The 13,036-nt window shown below is 40.5% G+C and overlaps 2 protein-coding genes across 3 annotated transcripts in view; both read right to left on the bottom strand.

Annotated features, from left to right (window-relative positions):
- The window catches only part of LOC109957146 (catenin delta-1), an 18,859-nt gene extending 14,596 nt beyond the window's left edge, over positions 1–4,263 (bottom strand). The window contains 1 exon segment of the mRNA XM_020594806.1: positions 4,174–4,263. The gene's annotated coding sequence lies outside the window, so the exon portion shown is untranslated.
- Positions 4,264–7,979: 3,716 nt separating this feature from the next.
- Positions 7,980–12,539, bottom strand: LOC109957220 (transcription factor che-1-like). 2 transcript variants are annotated; one of them, XM_020594941.1, is made up of 5 exons: positions 11,957–12,539; positions 10,228–10,316; positions 10,062–10,137; positions 9,667–9,683; positions 9,317–9,462 (listed from the first exon to the last, which is right to left on the bottom strand). In XM_020594941.1, the coding sequence occupies exons 1-5, from the start codon at positions 12,249–12,251 to the stop codon at positions 9,400–9,402; spliced, it is 540 nt and encodes a 179-aa protein (XP_020450597.1). In that variant the 5' UTR covers positions 12,252–12,539; the 3' UTR covers positions 9,317–9,399. The 2 variants fall into 2 exon arrangements, with proteins under 2 accessions (XP_020450586.1, XP_020450597.1); XM_020594930.1 differs by lacking the exon at positions 9,667–9,683 and having other exon boundaries at positions 7,980–9,462.
- Positions 12,540–13,036: the final 497 nt, after the last annotated feature.

Here is a 13,036-nt window from a genome sequence, read left to right as displayed (position 1 = left end):
GTTCGGGGGGGGGGGGGGGGCTGATATTTCACAAGTAATCCATTCAAACCAAAGCCAAGACTTATATAAATGATAAGGCTGACAGACAAGAAGACACTATGCTTTGCTCAGAGGCTGTGGCGCCCAAGAGCCATAACCTCCCACCTGAACAACTTGCAAACTGCTGCCCTGTACCACACGTGCCTATATATGGTCATAGCCAGGACAGGGCTGATATTATCCACTACAGACAGACAGATATGGGCAGAGAGCGGCAAACAAAGAGAACGAGCAAAAAGACAGGCAGTGAAAAAGACAGAAGGGGAGCAAGAGGGTGCATAAAAGCAAAGACGTGGGGGGTGGGGGTAGAGATAGGCAAAGGAGTGCTGAATAAAAGCCAAACTTGCATTCCTAGCATTGTCTCCTGCCAATTCAGCACAGCAACCCAGCCACTCATCCACTGTAAAACAACCTTAGTCGATCAATGGCTAATAATCACTCAGAGATTTGTCACAGCGCTTCAGTGTAAGTTTCATGAGGAGCCAAACACAGAAAAACACAAATTAAACAAATCTCTTCTCATCTGGCATGTTTCCATAATTTCATTCGACATGTAAACACCATCTCCACCATCTTATCGCTGTTGCAACAAATAATTAACCAGCAACACATGATCTTATTTCACTAACGAGCACAACTGTCATTCACACAAGATGAATTATAAACTGCAACTGATATTTCTTGGCAAGTGTACTTGGGAATGTGATTCTGTGTGTGTGTGCGTTTCAACTGCAGCCAAAGAAGGGAATTTGCAGCTGTCAGTCTGGGAGTTTAGTGGAACAATGAAAAATGTGTGCAACCAAGAACATAAACACAAGTGTGGCAGGGGTTGGAGAGTGAGGAAAACATCACTGGACGTATTTCGGTGCGAGTGCATCTGTGTTAGCGTGTGTCCAGGGTGGGAGGCTTCACGCTGTTTCTACTCACTCGTGACTTCTGTCCTCTATTGCTCTCCCTCTCTCACAGCTGTTACTTTTGACCTTGAAAGTCAGCTGTGAGTTTCGTTGAACAGTGAAAACAATCAGTGCTGTCCCATTGCCACTCCCCACCCCTTTCCCCTCTTATCCACTTCCTGAGAAACAGGATGTTGTGGATCCAACATCAGAGATGAGTGAAGGGATGAAAAGGCTACTTTGGCTCACTGAAAACCATTTTCCTCAACAGAACTGCTTATACACAAAACCATGCAAGCCTATACTTGACCACCCTGATGGTTAGCTTTCTCCATTAATAGTGTCTTTTTGTGGTAAAAATCCCCCACAGTCCAGCTGTTGATTGTATAATGGTGGTATCACCACAAACCACTTCCCATTTTGCTAATGCTGTTCTCTGTCTACAGTGCTTTGTTCTGCTTTTGTGACCTTTCGGAAGCTATCGCTATGAACGTGCATGGCTGAATCATGACACAAGTCATTTTCCCTTTTAAAGACATTACTATATTTGGGTTTGTTTAAGAATGTGTTCCCACAAATTTCTAAGCAGCTGAAACAATGAGTCAATAGACAAGTCAAATCTAATGATTATTAATATATTGATTATTGAACTAATTAATTTTTTTAAGTGAAAACTCAAAAACCTTACTGGTTCCAGTGTCAGAAACATGAATATTTGTTGGTTTTCTTACTTCCCTATTACAATAAATGTATTATATTTAGGATTTTGACTATTTCCCTAAAAATAAGCAATTTGAGGAACTCATCTTGAGCTCTGTGAAACCTGCATTGGCTTTTTAAAATATTAAAACTATAATCTGCACAGTATTCAAAAATGTAAACAGATGCTCACTTGTTACTGTCCTAGTTTTTACAAGCTAACAAACATTATGTCCAGATGGATCATTTCAACTAAAGAAAACAAAAGCAGCAAAACATATTTTAGAAAATTTCTCTGCTGAGAAATGAAGGATGAACTGAACCAGTGAGGTCACACATGATCCCGAGCACTCATTTGCTACATTACATGACTTTCTATGTTGAAAACCCCAGATATGTTACTATCAGCAGAAAAACATGTTTTTTTTCATAATCTTTAAATAGTGAGAGAACAGCAGCACATGGACGAAAAAAAAAAAAAAATCATGTTCTGCTATCCCAAACACGACGGCAACAAATGTTCAAAATGTCAAGCAGAGTGCCTTGAGGTCACCAACACACACACACACACACACACCCCCCCCCCCCCCACACCACCACACACACAGATCGAGCCCTGACACCAAGTCACATATCCTCATCTGATTGCGGAGCAGTCACAGCATGACTCATTCAACCATGTCAGAAGACAGCTGTGATCATACACATATGTAACCAACAATACAGCCTCTGTCGACTTAATGAAACTCAACACCTGCTATCAGAAGCAGAAACTCCAACTAAAACAACACATTCACTGACAAAATGCACACCTGTTCACACACCTCAAAGTAACACACACTGCTAGCTGCTTAAAAGTCAGTGTGACGCCACTGGCGTTGATTTAAACCTGAGCGTGGCTTGTAATGGGATTCAAGCTTTAGCCCACTAATCCACTTACCTCTTAACACATGCACACAGTAGGCCTTTTGTGGATTAACCTGCACACCTGCAGTCAGCTTTGGGACCAGGCATCAACAATCAAACTTGGAGATGAAATGACTTGGAGACAAGTATCCACCAGCCAGAAAAGGTTGATACACGGGGGCGACAGTGGTCCAACGGGTAGAGCAGTCATCTCCTAACCGGACGGTTGGAGGTCGAATCTTGGTGCCTGTAATCCACATGTCGAAGTGTCCTTGGGCAAGACACTGAACCCCCAAGTTGCCCATGAAGGTGGTGCCTAATACACGCAGCGGCCCGGAGCCCTTGGCTCCAAACAAAACTTCGCTGTACATGTTAAAATGACAAATAGGATTCTTCTCCTTCACAGGCCCAAATAGTGGCACCTGCTGCACACATCAATTCAACTACAGTCCCGACCCAGTGATACCTATACGCATAAACTGAGATAACCCTAAAACTCACTACAATATAGACCTGCATGAAACCAGTGTTTTCAAGGGGAAAAGCTAGTTTTCTTGTTCATACTTAGTTATCCACACCTGGGCATTTTCCTACTAAAACAAGTTCCCACAGGACCCACCCAACAGGTTCACATGCTGACAAAATTTAAATCCCAGCCCGTGTGACAGACTACAACTGCAGGAGCACCACCAACAGACTCAAACACAGGCTCAACGTACACATACATATCTAGTTAAACAAGTAGGGAAGTTTCTAATTTCATTCTTCTCTCTGGAGTCAAGATGATGGAATTTAACTACCGCATAATTAGGTCAAACCACACAGCATGTGTATTAGACTAAGGAACCAAACCCTGGCTGACAGTCACATTGTTGTGTCAGCTTGCTGAACTCCACAACCTCCTTTCTTACAGCAGACCTTGTGGTGAACCACCTGAAACTGCTACACTTATCTCCCCTGATCTTGCTAACTCACAAAAAAATCCCACATAATCGTGAATTAGTCTAATAATGCGGTAATTTGCAGCAAACTAGCGCAACAAAAACAGAGTTATAAGAAAAAAAGAACCTGGTAAAAATGACTCTCACGAACAAAGGCTCACGCCTTTGAGCACTGGGTTATTTGGTGGCTTTGCCAACACTGCTGCCCAGACAAAAAACGACAACGTTGGACATCAAATCAGCCCAGTTCTCCACAATGCTGGCTCAGCACCCGTATGACCTGGTTTGGATGTCTTGCCCCGTTAGCATCACAACAACCCACATAACCGACGGAGAGCAATGCCAACAAGTCGGCTAGCGTTAGCATAGGAAAGCATACATTTGTTGCAAGAGATGGAGTCAGCATGTGTTTCGCTAAGCGACCTTTCAAGCCAATACAGATGGTATTTTGTATTTTGATATCATGGATTCTTTTTAATCAACTATCACACGTACTCAACTGCTCCACCGCGGATCACATTGTGAGAACTTTAGGTTAGCATCGTTAGCTAACGTTAGCCTCGGAGAGTCGTGTTGCTGCTCTGTCGATGATGTGACCACTCCTTGCCAACGCTGCAGTGCACCTACTATCTGTGAAGAAACAACGCGGCCCTCGTTATATCAACTACCTTGTAACGTTTATGAATCTTACTCACCTTCTCGTGGAAAGCCTGCCCCGACTTCTTCCAAACTACGCCGTTTTCTAGTGTTTTCTCCCGTGTTCGCCCCACTGTCCCTACGTTCTGGGTCAAGCTCAATAAAGACGAACCAACATCACCGAGTTTTCTATCAAAAAGGGGCGGGACCAACAAGCGGTTTTACCGTAAAGACTGCGCACGAAGAATTCGTCTTCTCACACAGGTGTTTGTCCGAAGTAACTCGATCTCAGTTATCTGTACTTTATTTGAGTATTTTCATTTCATGCTACTTAATACTCTAATACTACGTTTCAGAGGAAATTATACTTTTTACTCCACTACATTTATTTGATAACACAATAATACATAAACAATTATAATCCAATAATAAGACTGTACATAAATATGTGAAATGTGCCATTCTGCATTAATACTTTTGCTTTTGGTACTTTGGGAGCATTTTGGTGTTAGCACTTTTGTACTTTTACTTGTAATATAGTATTTTTACACTGTGGTATTACTATTTATTACTTAAGTAATGAATTTCAGTACTTCTTCCACACCGGTCATGAGTTTATATATGAATTAGTCATTCAGTAGATGGCAAACGAAACAAAACCCTTGTATTCCTGTTCATTTAAAACCACAACCTCCTACAAGGGGCTAAAAATTGCCACCGTACATTGTCATTTCATTATTTTCTCAAGCACCAAGAAATTAGTCTATTGTCTGATTAGTCTATTGAGAGAAAATGTATTGTCAAACATTTTTATAATTATATCCTGTTTAAATCACTTTTTAAGCAAAAAAAAATGCCAGAAAAAAAAAATCACTTGTACCAGCTGTTTGCTAGTTCTTCAGTTTTCCAGATGGTAAACTCAGCATCTTTGGGATTTTGACTGTTGTCCAGACAACAAAAGCAATTTGAATATATTAACTTGGATTTATGGAATAATGATGGTTTTTTTGTTTTACTATTTTCTGACATTTTATAGACTAAACAATCAACTGGTTATTTACAAAAAGTCATATGTACTGATAATGAAAATAATTGTTGGTTGCAGCCTTATAGTACTTCTATGATGGGATAATACTAGCAATAATACAATAATAATAATATTACAAAGCAATGTGATGAAACATGACTTTACAAAAATAATCACTATATAGAATAAAACAAGCAATAAAAGAATGGAGTACAGACAATCTGTCATAGCTGATGTTGTATACTAGTGGTGCAAGTTTCTAACAAATTTGTGATTGATCAGTGATTGATTATGTAGACCAACATGACATTTAGTAAACCCGGTGTTTTGGGGGCCATTGAGTGGTTGCCCGGTTCATAATCCAGTCTACGGCACACACTACAGTCTACCTCCCACCACCTCCCTCTCCCTCACATATACACACTCTGATGCCATTTCATTGATTGCCCAAGAACAATGGCCTGAGAGGAAGCAGCATTTCTGGGGGTAAGTACAACAACAACATTCCACAGCAACCCGACAAAACTATTGCAACATAAAACCACTACCAGTGACCATTACATTCTTTGCCTATGTTTGATCAGAAACAGCTAAAGTGATGCATGAATCATGACCATAGAGCTATTTAGGGATTATTGCAAGACTGCAACTGCATCATACTTATTTTTGAACCTTAAAACATTTTTTTTTACAGTAATTAGTATATATTTGGTCTGGGGTTTAATGCATGTCTGAATTTACAAATATTGGGGCGAAATCAACGTCAGAGAAGTAAAAGCTTTACAAACCAATATTTGTGGGCAGTGTGGAAAGAGGAACAATGCAAGGAATTTCCCCAGTTTCCTTAAGACAGTGCCCCCCCACCTCACTCCCAGTGCTACAGTGAGTAAATCTGAGTCACAATAACCACTGTGAACCAAAACAATGCTGCGCTCTAGAGGTGCAAAATGAGAATCGTCAGATACCAAAAGCTGTTAAATAAAAACAATATTTATTTCTAGTCACATATCCAGACTACAAGTCCATAGACAAAAGTCACACTAATTATTATTGCCCAGTCTGAAACTTAGGAAGTACAAAAAAGGGAAATAAAAGAACAGCAACAGAAACAAAAGTGGAGGTAGTTTGTTTCTGAATGAAAGATACATGTTCAAATGAAAGAGGGGAAACTTGCTCTCTCCTTATATTAGATATGGAACTGACTGTAAAGAAATCACTAGTTATAATGTTCAGAATTATAAATCCAAGTCTGAAGTTCAGTCTATCTGTGTCAAGTAAGTGATGTGGAGAGCTCCGAAAATTTTTAAAACACTTTACACCAGCACTCTGTAACATTTTCTATTGTAAATTTGACAATATCCATAACATAATAGAAATGTGTCACCCATATAAAAACTTCCCCTCTAATATCTGAGGGTATACATACTGTATTTTATTTCAATGTCACATCCATGTTTGTGTCCTAATCTGTGCCTGTTGCATACTCAGCCATTCAGATAGTAGGCTAGTGCTACTCTACAGCTGTACGTTATAATTTGGAGTTAGTACAGTCATGCTTAAAAGATAGTGATCAGTTACCTTAAATGATGGACAAGGGCTGTTGTGAGGCTTCTGAGTTTGTCTGCTTTGCAAACAGTATAAAAATCCAAAGTAGTAATTTTATTTTTGACAGTGCTGCTTTTCACAGAACATAAAAAAATCAAGTCTCAACATAATGAAAGGAAACCATGCATGTTTGTGATCTTATTTTTGAACCAGAACAGTTCAGTGATTTTAGTTGGAAGTTGTCAAGATATAGGTGATAGGTAATTCTGTCTCTCAGAGTGGGAATGCACCTACAATGTGAATTTCAGACCCCTCCGTGATTTCTAAGTGGGAGAACGTGCAAAATCGCAGGGTGTTCAAATACTTCTGTTCCTCACTGTATGAGTAGAGGAGGGATTAGCGGGTTGTGTCACCATGTGATGTAATATCTGGGATGTGTATAACTGCAGTCTCAGCTCTCTGCAGCCACTGTATTCTACTTCAGATGCTCTTGTTAACAGCCCCTCAAGTTCAGATCGTCAAGCAATGAGCACAGAGCAATGAATCAACCTGAAGTTTTTGGTCCGGCTGGGGAAAATGCTGAGATCCTGTGGCATTTGCTTTGTTCAGTGTGTGAGAAGGGGCGAGAGTTGTGGCACAAGTTGTAGCTCCTTCATCAGGACAACACGCCGGCTCACAACGCCCTGAGTATCCAGCAGTTCCTGACCAAGAAGAACATCTACGTGCTGAAGCAACCTCCCTACTCACTTGACCTGGCTCCGTGTGATTTTTTTCCTTTTCCCCAAGCTCAAGGGGGTAATCAGTAATCAGGGGGACCCCTTTTCCAGACGTGGAAGCCATCAAGAGGGCCATGACAATGGAGCTGCAGAGAATCCTGGAAGAATCCTTCCAGGAGTGCATGGAGGCATGGCCGACCAGGATGGAAATGTGCATTAGACTAGAGGGGGATTACTTCCAAGGGGAAAACTTGCAGTTTGTATAAATTTTTTTGTAATAATAATAATAATAACCAGTCCTGGAACTTTTCAGACGCACCTCATAGGCCCAATCCCACTTCTTATCTTTTACCGCAACCCCTTGTTTTCAACTGCTCCTCATTTTTGAGCTAACCCTTGTTAGGTATTTTTAGTCAGATAGATATTGGATAGATACTTTATGTATTAGAAATGTTTAGTGGAGATAGGATGTCTAGTTAGACTGTTAAATGCTTAGTCATGCTTATGAGTTTCTCATTAACTTTGTTGGCTCTTGTGGTTAATTGCTGCTCTAGCAAGTTTAGACTTTGTTAACAATTAGGGGCCGGAAATGTAAGAGCCAATCTGAAAAATGTTTAATTTATGTAGTTATTAAGAAAACATAGCCAACATAGCTTTATGTTTTGGAATAATAAGTTTGTTTTATACAATGTGCTCTAGACATGTTACGTTATGGCATATTGTTGTTTGTTAACCATGTGACCGGATGTGTTTTTTGTTTTTGGAAGGATCGGACGGTCAGGCTCTGAGCACACAGTTTTTCTGACCGAGTTATAAGCAAGTAATTTGTCAACCAGGAAACGTTTTATTTGTATGTTTATTTTTATTTAGTAAATCCTTCGTAAAAACCAAGAACTGGACTGTGGAACTTGTTTATGTCGTCTCATACTTACAGCATAAGACCTGCACCGTAAAGCGGCACTAAAGGCTAAGGAGTACCGCTACACTCAGAGTTAGCAATGGTAATAAGAACCATATCTTTCACCCTCAAAACAGAGTTAAAGGGAGTAGTGGATGAAAATGGAAGGGGCTTGAGGTGAACTAGGATTGGGCCATGAACTGACAGACATGTAGGATATAAAGTACATTTAACCCATGACAAACACGTTTCCCCAAACACACATAGCACGGTAGCACGGCGTCAGTAAAGGAACACACTGAAAATATAAAAATCCACATTGACCCTTTAAGTCTTGTCAGTAATAGTCAGAGCATCTCGTTTGAGGTGTGTGTGATCATGTGCCTGCGCAGGTTGCTGGGGTTGTTGAAGCTGGCAGTGCACTGATTGCAGGTGTACGGCTTTTCTCCGGAGTGAGTCCTCAGGTGGATCTTCAAGCTGCCGTTCTGTGTGAAGCGTTTCCCACACTGCGGACAAGCATACGGCTTCTCCCCAGTGTGAATGCGCATGTGAATGCTAAGTGTGGTCTTGTTAACAAATGACTTGCCGCACAAGGAACAAGGAACAGGCGACTCCCCGGTGTGGCTCGCCCGGTGAACAATCAGGTCCTCGCGACTAGGGAAGCGTTCGCCACAGAAGCTGCAGTCTAGGGATTTGCTGACATTGTGAGCAAAGACATTTTGCTGCTGGGGGAACTGGCTGATGTGACTGGGGTGCCCCAGTTGACAGTTGGGTCCTCCCATTGTTGTTTTTATTGAGTTCAATGCTGTTGTAGACATTTGAGTGGAAAGATTTTTTTCCAGCTGGCTGTTTCTCACCAGTCCAACACTGTTATCCTGCACCGCTCTCATCGGCGCTCTGTCATTCGCAGCAGAGGTGAAATTCACGAGACTGTCATGGGTGACACCGTGGTCAGGAGACAGGGAGCTAAAAGCCTGCAGTTCAGACGGAGTGAAGAGGGTGTCGCTCTCCTCCTGCAGAGGCCCTTCTCCTCGGCCGTGAACACTCACTATTCTCAGCTCCCCATTATCACCTGTCAGGCAGGAGGAACCAGCAGGCGCTAAATTCTGAGTTCCTGCAGCAACACCAGCCTGTGAACTGCGATTTCTAAAATCATCCTGACCTGAAAAGACACAATCACAAAATGACACTGTAAATCAAAGTCTGGGTGTATTAAAAATCTAGTAAATATTCCTAGAATGGTCTCACACTGTGACTTACAATTGTCAAATTCAAAACAGGGACACAGGCACTTTTGTATAAAGATGCTGCAAACAAAAAGTGATTGTAGAACAGTTGTAAAAATAGCAAATGCTGTGATGTTTACCCAAAATGCCCTCTGAACTGAAGCATGAAAGAAAAAAGATACACAATTTGGGATTTTTTTCCTCCAAGAATCACACTGTTTTCAGCTGTGACAGCTGAGTATATTTAGAAAATCTTTTTTTTGGTAATGTGTTTTATTATTTCTGCCAACAAAACATAAAAGGGTCAGACACGTTCCTTCATTACAAAGAACAATTAAACCAGCCCAGGTCCAGCCAAGTGAAGTTGGCATCTTTCAAACCAATCCTTGGTTTTTGGAAATAAAAAACACATTAGAATCCAATCAGTGATCTAATCTAATCCACAAAGACCTGAGCAAGACACAGAATACCTCTCAGCTCTCATGACTCACTAACTGACAACCAGGTGTTACATTATTAAAAAGAGCCTACTCACCTTCACCTGGCCCACATCCTCCAATGTCATCTTCATCTTTGATCAGGATGACATCTGGACTCTCCACATCTGCACACTAACATATAAGAACAGATATGCATGAGCAAAATATAATTCCAAAACTACTGTATTAGTGACTGAAAATATAAGCATGTGCTGTATTTACCTGCACTTGATTGGCAGAGGAGGATGTCTTCTTCTCTAATTGTCGAGAAATTGAAGCAGCTTCCCCAACATCCTTTTGAGGCACTGGTGCTAGTGGAGGAAAGAAGAAGACCAAGAGTATAAGACTGCTGTCGGTGTAGTAACAGATGAGGTACAGGTGGTGTATGGGTGAGGAGCTGCATATTGTCACTGTCCACACACCCAAGCTGCGAATTAAATGCACATAAACAACTGTTGTAAACAGGGTTGCAGCAGTATATTGGTTTCATGGTTTACCTGAGATAGTGTATAACATCCCCAGTTTGATCCTGGACAGGGACCTTGTAGTGGGAATTTATATTAGTACCCTTTTTTATAGTAATGACTATAGCTATCCTCTGCAGTTATTTGTGTGCTTATGTCATGACAGTTGACTGTATTAGCATGAGTGAGCATGTTTGTACTAGATAACATGTATTCTGTTTTAACCAGTATTCTGTTTCCTTTACCTCTTTACGCATCTGTTGTCTGTTGTTGTATGCTGAGTATAAGAAGGCCAGTCACATTCTGTTTATTGAGCTTCTTTGCAACAGACTGGTTTAGACACTCTGTTTACAGATTGCTCCTTCCTGCAGGAATAAATATGTAATAACTCTCAGAAGTGATGTTAAGTATTTATTTTACACTCACCAAGCTTTAATAGATTATTTTTCCGCAACAACCTTCAGCTCAACCTTTCACCCTCTCGCTCCATATTTGGTGTCTACATTACTAACTGTACATAATGCAAAATGTCATACAATAATCAGAAAAATTAAATTCTAGACTATATTACAGCTCTGATTTACAATTGTTTTGATATCGACAGCTGTATTTTATTTGGTCAGATTCAGTTGAACAAATAATACATCCCAGCTATTTCAATGACAATATATTATGGCTTCATAAGATATCCACAAAAAAAAACAAAAAAAACAACCAAACTGTGACACAACATGACAAAGAGAAACAAAACAATGCAAACCCCCCACAAAGACATGCAGAACAAACATCAAGAGACGTCCTCAAAGAAATACATAACTTCAGATAGATGTTAAATGATGAAAAAAACCCACCTCAAAGTGATGAAAAATGACTACAAATAGATGCAAAATGACCAGAAAAAGAAATATAACAACTACAAAGAGATGCAAAACATCCACAGCGATGCCATGCAACCACAGAGATTTAAAATATCTTCAAAGAGACATACAAGCAGACCCAAAACAACCATCAAGTAGCACAAAATGACCACAAACTACACAGCCACAGTTTATGATTCTTCTCTCTTTCAGTGTGGGGGCCCTTTACAGAGGTCCACTGGGCCATAACCCTGCTATACATTTATTCTCTATTAGTTTGTTTAAAACCAGTCACGGTTAAATTAAAAACAATGAATCTGAATGAATCACATCAAACATATTGACAACCTCCAGAGCAGGAATCATGGAATATGAAAGTTGACTGACTAGTCTGCTAATCATTTTATAAAAACCATTACAGCAATGACATGTTTTGGTTGGGGGATAAAAAAAACATTATCAGCAGGATGCAGTCTGCAGTAAAATACCAAAGAAGAAGAAGACTGGGGGAGCAGTTAGCTAGCTGAAGTGTGAGTTTGTCTTTAATTGACCTACAGAAGGAGAGCGTTACTTTGCTACTCGGGTAATAGAGTGGGCTTTTTTATAAAGTGAAGTTAAGCTCTTCCTTACCTTGTGGTTTAGCCCGTGGTTTGGGGATAGTCCCTCTGATCGGCGAAAAGCGGCTTGCCGGCCGGGTCGTTCTAGTCTGCAGTCTCAGGGAGAAGAGCTCACTCCTCATCACCTTCATCCTCATCCTCAGGGCTTCGTTTTCCTTCAGGCTCTGGGTTAAATGCAGGCGCAGAGACGCGGAGCTCTCCGAGAACAACTGAGTGATTTCCGCAACCGCCGTTTTCACCAGCACGTCCATAATGGACAAAAGCTGTGACTCCAGATTCAGGCTGCCCGGTGGCATGCTTGCGCACATATTTCACTGCTGCCGCTGAGAATTATTTTGGAAAAAGCTCAACACAGTTCGTGGGTTAGCCAGCAAAACAGACAACACAATGGGCTTTCCGGTTGCATGACGCTGATTACCGTAACTACTAGAAAGCAGTGGCAGTGGAGGTTGTTTTCCTGTACTGAATAGCCTACTGATGATTTATTGACATATAATCAAGACTAGATTATTAAAGCAAAAGTTTCTCCATAAGTTAATAGCTTTTTTAAAAAGTAGCCTACAATATTAGCTGTAATAAATCATCTGTCTTATGGTCATGCCCTGTAGCAGGCAAACATATTCACAGTTAAAGGTGGTGTTGTACTGGACTACATTATATACAGAGGTGTTCCTATTATTCTGACCCTCTCATGTACGTAGCTGGGGATGACAAAAATATAAAGAGATCTCTGAATATAATGCAGTCCAGTACAACACCACCTTTGCTTATGACTTCAGTTATAAACATATAATTGAATGTATACATTTATGACAACCTCACCAAAAATGGAACAATTTTGAGCTTCATAAAAACAGATGTGTTGCATTGAATTGCATACAATTGTACAGGTGTGACTATTAATGCAGTCACGCAGTGTATTTCAGTTTATATTGTGGTCGTGAAAATGTTTTTGTGAAATTGCTTAAGTTACATTTTTCTGCATCAAATAATGCAGGAATCCTAAGGCAAGGCAGTATTAATCTATTTGTTACAAAACATCTTATTTTCTTTCATAATCATTTGATTGCTTAGTGTAAAGAAATTCAGAAAA

Source organism: Monopterus albus, unplaced genomic scaffold, assembly GCF_001952655.1.
Source record: "Monopterus albus unplaced genomic scaffold, M_albus_1.0 scaffold2.1, whole genome shotgun sequence".
NCBI classification, from domain to species: domain Eukaryota; kingdom Metazoa; phylum Chordata; class Actinopteri; order Synbranchiformes; family Synbranchidae; genus Monopterus; species Monopterus albus.
This window is presented reverse-complemented; position numbering and strand designations above follow the sequence as displayed.

What these genes read in the sequence shown, in the direction of transcription:
- LOC109957220 (XM_020594930.1), bottom strand. Translation starts at nt 12,251, where the DNA reads ATGTGCGCAAGCATGCCACCGGGCAGCCTGAATCTGGAGTCACAGCTT. An exon ending in CCTCTGCCAATCAAGTGCAG is followed by an intron (nt 10,138 to 10,227) that starts GTAAATACAGCA and finishes CTTATATGTTAG; the next exon opens with TGTGCAGATGTGGAGAGTCC. An exon ending in AGGATGTGGGCCAGGTGAAG is followed by an intron (nt 9,463 to 10,061) that starts GTGAGTAGGCTC and finishes GTGTCTTTTCAG; the next exon opens with GTCAGGATGATTTTAGAAAT.